Source organism: Puma concolor, chromosome D4 (assembly GCF_028749965.1).
Source record: "Puma concolor isolate L17-30 chromosome D4, mPumCon1.1.hap2, whole genome shotgun sequence".
In the NCBI taxonomy this organism is placed as follows: domain Eukaryota; kingdom Metazoa; phylum Chordata; class Mammalia; order Carnivora; family Felidae; genus Puma; species Puma concolor.
In genome coordinates, this window is record NC_141679.1 from 82,736,161 (window position 1) to 82,743,934 (window position 7,774).

A 7,774-nucleotide genomic window follows, 5' to 3' on the forward strand; every position below is an offset into this window, starting at 1 on the left:
GCTAAATGGGCAAGGGGTATGAAGGAGGACATTTGTTGGGATAACCACTGGGTGTTATATGTAGGGGATGAATCACTGGATTCTACTCCTGAAATCATTATTGCATATATGCTAACTAACTTGAATATGAATTTTTTTAATTAAAAAAAATAAATAATTAAACTTTAAAAAAGGAAAGAAAATAAAACCTTTAAAAAATGTAAAACTATTGACGAAAATAAGCAAGTTACAAAAGAACACAAAAAATATAATTCCAATCACATAAAGCACAAAAACATGCCTAATCAGACCATATATATTTTAGAGTGATATGCATAGATGGTAAAATTATAGAGAAGACTACAGGAATACTCACAACAATGGTTTCCTCTAATAGAGGAGAAAAGGAAATGTGATCAGAGGGGCACAAAGGGGGATTTTAAGTGATAGAAATATTATCATTCTAATATACTGTTATAATATTAAATGTGAAAGGAAAAAGCACGAGTATTATCTTATTATCATTCTTTAATACCACATGTATGTTTTCTGCATAACACTTTTGTATGTAAAACAGATTTACAACAAAGAAATATCCAAAGATCCCCAGCACCTTGGCCTTCTGTAGATCCTATATGTTGATTATGTATCGACTACTGGGGTCCTAGAGAATAAGAATGTCCCCTCTACAACATGACATTTGAAGGCAACAGTGGTGACCTCCAATATATTTTTTCCCTCTTATTTTCTGCAACCTATGCTTCATCCATGAGGACAATGCTCTTATTAGAAAGTGTGTACTCCACAATGGGGACAGGCTGATGATGACAAACCTGACCTGCACCTCATCCAAGGGAAAAATTCCAGAAGTGCCTCCATGGATCCCAGCCCCAGTCTCTTTGAAAGGGGGCATTACAGACATTGCTGGGACTCAAGGGGCCACAGTCTAGAATTGCCTCATCTTGTCTCTAACGAGGAAGCCTGTGATTGGGTCTCAGGAGACACCGCCTGTGAATAGTCAACAGTTCCTCCTGGGTATTCAGTCTGTGCTGCTCCAGCAGAGAGGGAAGGGCTCCGTGGCTCCAATCATGTCTTCCTGGGGAGACAAAGGAGCAGGGAATCCAACATCCATGGTGACAGTGTCAGGGACTGAGGTTGGCCAGCATCTCCAGGTAAGCATCAAGGCACAGAGATGGGGAGGAAGACCACAGTCTACCAAAGGCCTGGATGCACACAGGCACGCATGTGCAGACACACACACAGCCCATTAGAGCTTCTTCCTTTTTCTTTTTCCCCTTTTCTTTCCTACATCCGCCCATCACTTCCCAGTTCTCCTAATCTCCATAAGGGGAACCTAAGTCCAGAGTTCACCAGGTCCTTGCTGATCCAGCCTGAGGTCATTATGGAGACAGAGTCTCAGGCTACCCTTCCTCAAGTCCACAGTGACCAGAACATAGCACCAGTGCAGCAACAAAACCTGTGGACATCAGAACTCTGCAAACAGAAGAGCACTTGATTAATAAAGGGCGCATCATTTTCGTTTTCTTCATGGACTCTACCATCACAGCACTCGGGCAGGTGTGGTCCCCAGAATTGCTCTGGGCTACTATCATAGGACTACGCACACTCCCGTCCACCGCCACCATTCACAATGCACCAAACCTGTTCACATCCTTTCGTTTTTCTTTAATTAGAGTCAGTGAATACCTATATAAAATATAGTTATTTGTTCCCATTGTATTGTTAACGATACCTGGGCTGTTCTGATTAAGTTATTTGCCCAAGTTGGGGCACCCGGGTGGTTCAGTAGGTTGAGTGCCTGACTCTTGATTTCAACTCAGGTCATGATCCCAGGGTCACGGGATCAAGCCCCATGTCAGACTCTGCACTGAGCATGCAGCCTGCTTAAGAGTCTCTCCCTCTGCCCCTCTCCCTCCCTCCCTCCCTCTCTCTCTCTCTCTCTCTCTCAAAAAAAAAAAAAAAGTTATTTGACCAAGTTTACATGGGGCTTCCCAATGCCAAAGCAGAGGCTTTGTCAGTGACCATTCTGAGCAAAGATATAACCACCCAAGGGCAGTGATGGTGATAATGATGGTGACTCTCCCCTCACATCTCACAATTCTCAAGCCCACCTCCTCTTGGGCAGGAGCCAGGAGCAGTGACATGGGAGCACCCTCATGTACTAACAACAATAACAATAATGGCTAATATTTACTGAGCACTTAGTATGCACCAGCCTTGGTCTAAATATTTCACAACCATTGCCTAATTTTACCCTCACTCCTCCCCACAGTAAACCTACACTTACTCATTTAAACAGATGTGAAAACTGAAGAGCAAAAAGGCAAAGTGACTTTCTCAAAATCACACATAAAGAGTGGGGAGATTTCATCAGACCTCAGAAAAGATGTATTAAGGAACACACTCCACGAGTATGATACTGCCACATGCTGCCCCTGACCTTTCAGCACATGCATTCTTTCACACCATCAGAGACATTGGTATTCCTCTTTTCCAGTGCACATCATGACATCATGAATCAAAGAATCTTCAAGATTTCATAAAGTTCATGAAATCTGGTTTGTGAAGACAACCTTCATTGACCCAGTATTTATCCCCTCAACAAACCTATCAGGCGGCATCATTCTCTGCATCTAAACACCAAGAAAGCAAACTCCAAGGGGGCATATACCAAAGTGAAAAAAGGCAGGAGAGAAGCAAAGTTATAATTAAGCAGGTTGTCTGATGTAAACCATTGCATTGTGGGACCCGGGCTCACATTTCTTCAACTCCTGTCAACAATGAAGCGACGATCACCCCTTAATGGAGGCGAGCCCTTCCTTGATGTTATCTCAGTAGCTTCAGTGATTCTATGAAGCGAGAACACGTTGTACAAACGAGGAAACAGAGACTCAAGGAGCTTAAGTAACTTGCCCAAGAGCACACTCAGAGAACAGCAGAGAAAGGATTCCCAGCCTGTCTCTAGACTCCAGAGACTGTGATCTTTTTTCTTAATTTTCTTAATGTTTATTTATTTTTAAGAGAGAGAGAGAGAGAATGAGAATGAGTGGGGGAGGGGCAGAGAGAGAAGGGGACAGAGGATCCCAGCCAGGCTCCATGCGGACAGCCCAATGTGGGGCTTGAACTCACGAAATGTGAGACCATGACCTGAGCCGAAGTCAGGCGCTCAACCGACTGAGTCACCCAGGTGTCCCTTCAAAGACTGTGATCTTAAAACATGCCGCTGGCTGATAGTGAAGTTGATGATGATAATGAAAACAGCACTCCCTTCATTCACAAAGTTCAGTTAACAGTTTTCATATCTACGTTAATTCACTGGAACAGTCTTCAAACACAAAGACATACAGCACACCTGGCACATCTAAAGACTTTTTCTTCCATTTCTCTCAGTAAACACTCACACACTCACACACAGACAGGGTATCTCGTATTGCCCACTATCTTAGGATATGCATGACCCCAAAGGACTCCACAGTAGAGCATTAAGATTGAACAAGTGTTCTAAAGTTAAAAAAGGAATTAATCCTGGAGGGAGTCAATCCAGATGAAAACCAGTTCAGCCTCATTCAGTCACATGTAGGGCAAGAATCTAGAAACCAAGTTACACCCCCTACAATGCCTGATTCCATAGTCCACAGTCCTCATATTTTCCTTATTTGCCCACCCTGCCATCATAGCTGCTAGTGAATCTCAGTAACCTCTTCAAGGAATAAAGACCAAAGCTCTAGACTCTGTAGTATTCACAGCCTATCTTTTTAAGCAAGATTCTCCTCCAATTTCTCTCCTTGAAGGAAATCAGCAACCAAACCAGCGTCTCTGACTTCCTGCTCCTGGGCTTCTCTGCACACCCTGAGCGGCAGCCTCTCCTGTTCGGACTCTTCCTGGGCATGTGCCTGGTCACCATGTTGGGGAACCTGCTCATCATCATGGCCATTGGCTCTGACCAGCACCTCCACACCCCCATGTACTTCTTCCTGGCCAACCTGTCCTTCGTCGAGACCTGCTTCACCTGCACCATTGTCCCCAAGGTGCTGGCGAACATCCTGACACAGCGCCACGCCATCTCCCACACTGGGTGCCTCGTGCAGATGTACTTCTTCATGGCGCTGACCCTGCTGGATGACTTCCTGCTGGCCGTGATGGCATATGACCGCTACGTGGCCATCTGCCTTCCTCTCCACTACACCACGATCATGTGTCCCCAGCGCTGCCTGCTGCTGGTCGCCGCATCCTGGCTCTGCTCCCACCTCCTGGCCTCCTCGCTCACCCTCCTCATGCCTCAGTTCTCCTTCTGTGCCTCTCATGCCATCCCACACTTTTTCTGTGATCTTCTCCCTCTCCTCAAACTTGCCTGTTCAGACACCCAGATCTTTCAGGTCATGATGTTTGCTGAAGCAGCCCTCTCAGGTGTGGTCCCTCTCACCTGTGTCCTGGTCTCTTATGCCCACATCATCCACACCATCCTCAGGGTCCCCTCTGCTGGGGGGAAGCACAAGGTCTTCTCGACCTGTGGCTCTCACCTGTCAGTGGTTACTCTCTTCTACGGGACGCTCTTTCTGGTGTATTTCCAGCCCTCATCCACCTATTCAGCAGAAATAGGAATGGTGGCATCTGTAGTATATACGATGGTCACTGCCATGCTGAACCCCTTTATCTACAGCCTGAGGAACAGGGACATGAAGGGGGCTTTGTGGAGACTCCTTGGCTGGGGAAGATCCACATCATAAAGAGTTCTTCCCCATAGCAGAAGCCCAGACTTTTCAACATGCCTCCTTCCCAGGACTTGTCCATTGTAAATCTGAAAGACTCACTTTCCTGAGTTGGCTTTACAAGCAGATGCAAGAAAGGGAAGACCAACTTTGCAGGACTGGAATAGGACTATCTGGCCAAGGACAGAACTGCAGCCTGGGGACAGGGAGTGACCACAGTCCCTCTGACGTGACTTGATAAACGGGTACATGCATCTAAGCAGATTCAGTCTAGGGTTGGAAACATCCGAAGTGCCAGGCAACACTTGGCTTCTAGGAGAAATCTCAATAGGAGTGCAGTGTAGGCTTATAAATCCTTCCCCAACAACAAGAGAAGAGATCTAATGCACAACACAGCGATTATAGTCAACAATACTGTATTATATACTTCATAGTTGCCAAGGTGTTAGATCTTAATAGTTCTCAACACACAACAAGAAGTGATAATTAGGTGACATGATAAAGGTGTTAGCAAATGCTAATGTAGTAATCATACTGTGGTATATAAACGTATCAAACCTGCACTATATGCTAACTAATTTGGATGTAAATGTTTAAAAATTTTTTTAATTAATAAATAAAAAATAAATGTATCAAACCAACACCCTGTACACTTCAAACTTACACAAGGCTTCATGTCAACTGTATCTCAATATTTTTAAGATAAATTTCTGATACAAAAAATAAAAAGAACGAAATCCTGGCAAGACAAGGCAGGTCGGGACCTCAGCCAAGTCACTGGGCTTCAGGGACTAGTTGTGACCCTGCCTTGGAAGAAACCCATTCATAGGGATTGGCCTTACCGTGAAGAATATGAGGCAGAATCTGTGTGGCCTGGAGGACAAAAATATTCTGGAAAAGGAACGAGGGCACAGAAAGATTAAGAGATTTGTCCAGTATCAAACATCTGGGATTCGATCTTTGTCTCTGGCAGGTGATTTGGGTTTTTTTATTTGTTAGTTGTGACCAGTCTTTATTCTTTACTTTTTTTTTTGTTTTTGAGAGAAAGAGCACACATGCACACGGGGGGGGGGGGGGGGGGGGAGAGAGAGAGAGAGAGAGAGAATATCCCAAGTAGGCTCCACGTCCAGCACAGAACCCAATGCAGGGCTCAATCTCACAACCTGAGTCGAAATCAAAAGTCAGACACTCAACCAACTGAACCACCCAGGTGCTCCTCTTTACTTTTTAAACTCTGGTTTATTTTTTCCCCAACTGAAAAATCACTTGTGTCATTACAGGAAATGTCTAAATTATGAAGAAATCTTTTTAAATTCCTTCTTAAAAGAAACCACTGTGAATGCTTTACATAAATTCTTATGGTCCTTTTCTCTGTACATGTATTTTATACTGTTAGGATGCCGACTTTTCACGTGGTCTTATAATGTAAGCATTTTTCCACACTATTATTATTAAATCTTTATAAGAATTTTTGTAATTTTTCAAAGTCTGAAAGGGCTGAAAACGTTTTTATTGAAACTACTATAAATCTGATGTGAAAACAAAAGACCAAAAAAGCTCTCCCCACACAGCTTCAGATGCAAACTTACTCATCAACTAGCGAGGTGTGCACAGTGATGTGGCCACGTCTGGATCAGGAACCGTCAGAAAACATCTCCAAAGAATAAGCATATTTTTTTAGGTGCATTAAAAACCCCGGAGCCCAAGGCATTTATGAAGACACTGGAGTGGACAATGAAATTTCCCCTCCTTTTTTTTCATAATTAATATTATAGCAGAAGCAGATGCCACGTTAATATATAATCTTTAATTTTGGATGATTATGTTTTTCTGTTATTCTCACTATTACAAATAATAATGCAGTGAAGATCATTGTAAATATATATACATTTACCATATATATATATATATATATATATATATATATATATATATATTTACAATAAATTCTAAGAAGTGGAGTTGCTGGATGGAATATTCTTCAGGCTCATGATGCATGCAGCCATCTGTAAATAAATTTTATTTATTCTTCTGCAAATTATTTCTTCACATCACTTGACTACTTTAAAGACTTTTATTAAGTCCTTTTTATGTTAAAGATTTAAGCTCTATTCTTTCTGGTAGCACAAACTTTCAACAATCACCTTTTCTTTCTTTAAATGTTTGTTTGTTTGTTTGTTTGTTTTTGAGAAAGAGAGAGTGCACATGTGTGAGGGGCAGAGAGAAAGAGAGAGACAGAGGATACCAAGCAGGCTTACCCTGAGAGTGCAGAGCCTGATGTGGGGCTTGAACTCACAAACTGTGAGATCATGACCTGACCTGAAGTTGGATGCTCAACTGACTGAGCCACCCAGGTGTCCCTCCCCGATCACTTTTTCAGCCTTCAGTTTTCTTTTTGATTTTTTGACATCATTAAGTTTTCAGTTTACATACATGAAACCAATAAAATAATTCCTCCTTGTGACACTTCTGCTGGAATTGTTAGAAAATCCTTCTCTATGCAGCGCTCATGTGAACAGCGAGTTGTTTTTCATTCCAATAGAATATGTTTTTTTTTTAATTTTTTTTAATTTTTTTTTTTAGAATATGTTTTTTTAATGACAGTTTTATTGAGATATAATTCATAGACCATAACGTTCATCCTCTTACACTATACAATTCAGTGGTTTTTAGTATGCAGCATGTTTTTTTCTTTTTTAATGAAACAATATATGACTTCTAGAATGATATCAAATACCAAAGTGGTTCTCTCCCTCACATCTCTCTTACTTTCTCCAGGAGTTTCCTGTTCCTTTTGTGTCATACAATTATTTAAAAATAAGATGCTGACTATGTCTAAACTATCTTTCATTCATATGTACCATTCGCATTTCCACTCAGGGCCTTTTTTTCTTAATGTTATTTTCCCCTCTGAGGCACCTTGGTCTGCTCCAGGCCCACACAGCTTAAGTCCCATAACATCTGCAAAAAGTATCCTTTCACACCAGCCCGCTCTAGCCACCTGGGCGTGTACTCATGACCATGAGATCCTGACCTAAGCCGAAATCAAGAGTCAGATGCTTAAC

The 7,774-nt window shown here is 42.3% G+C and overlaps 1 protein-coding gene across 1 annotated transcript; it reads left to right on the plus strand.

The window, feature by feature from the left end:
- The first annotated feature begins 1,067 nt into the window (after positions 1–1,067).
- Positions 1,068–4,727, plus strand: LOC112850492 (olfactory receptor 1G1-like). Its single transcript, XM_025914158.2, has 2 exons — positions 1,068–1,151; positions 3,792–4,727. The coding sequence occupies exons 1-2, from the start codon at positions 1,068–1,070 to the stop codon at positions 4,725–4,727; spliced, it is 1,020 nt and encodes a 339-aa protein (XP_025769943.2).
- The last annotated feature ends 3,047 nt before the right edge of the window (positions 4,728–7,774 follow it).

Excerpts from the sequence above, each read along its gene's own strand:
- LOC112850492 (XM_025914158.2), top strand. The coding sequence starts at position 1,068 with ATGTCTTCCTGGGGAGACAAAGGAGCAGGGAATCCAACATCCATGGTG. Across the intron at positions 1,152-3,791 it reads AGGTTGGCCAGCATCTCCAG|GAAATCAGCAACCAAACCAG; the intron begins GTAAGCATCAAG and ends CTCTCCTTGAAG.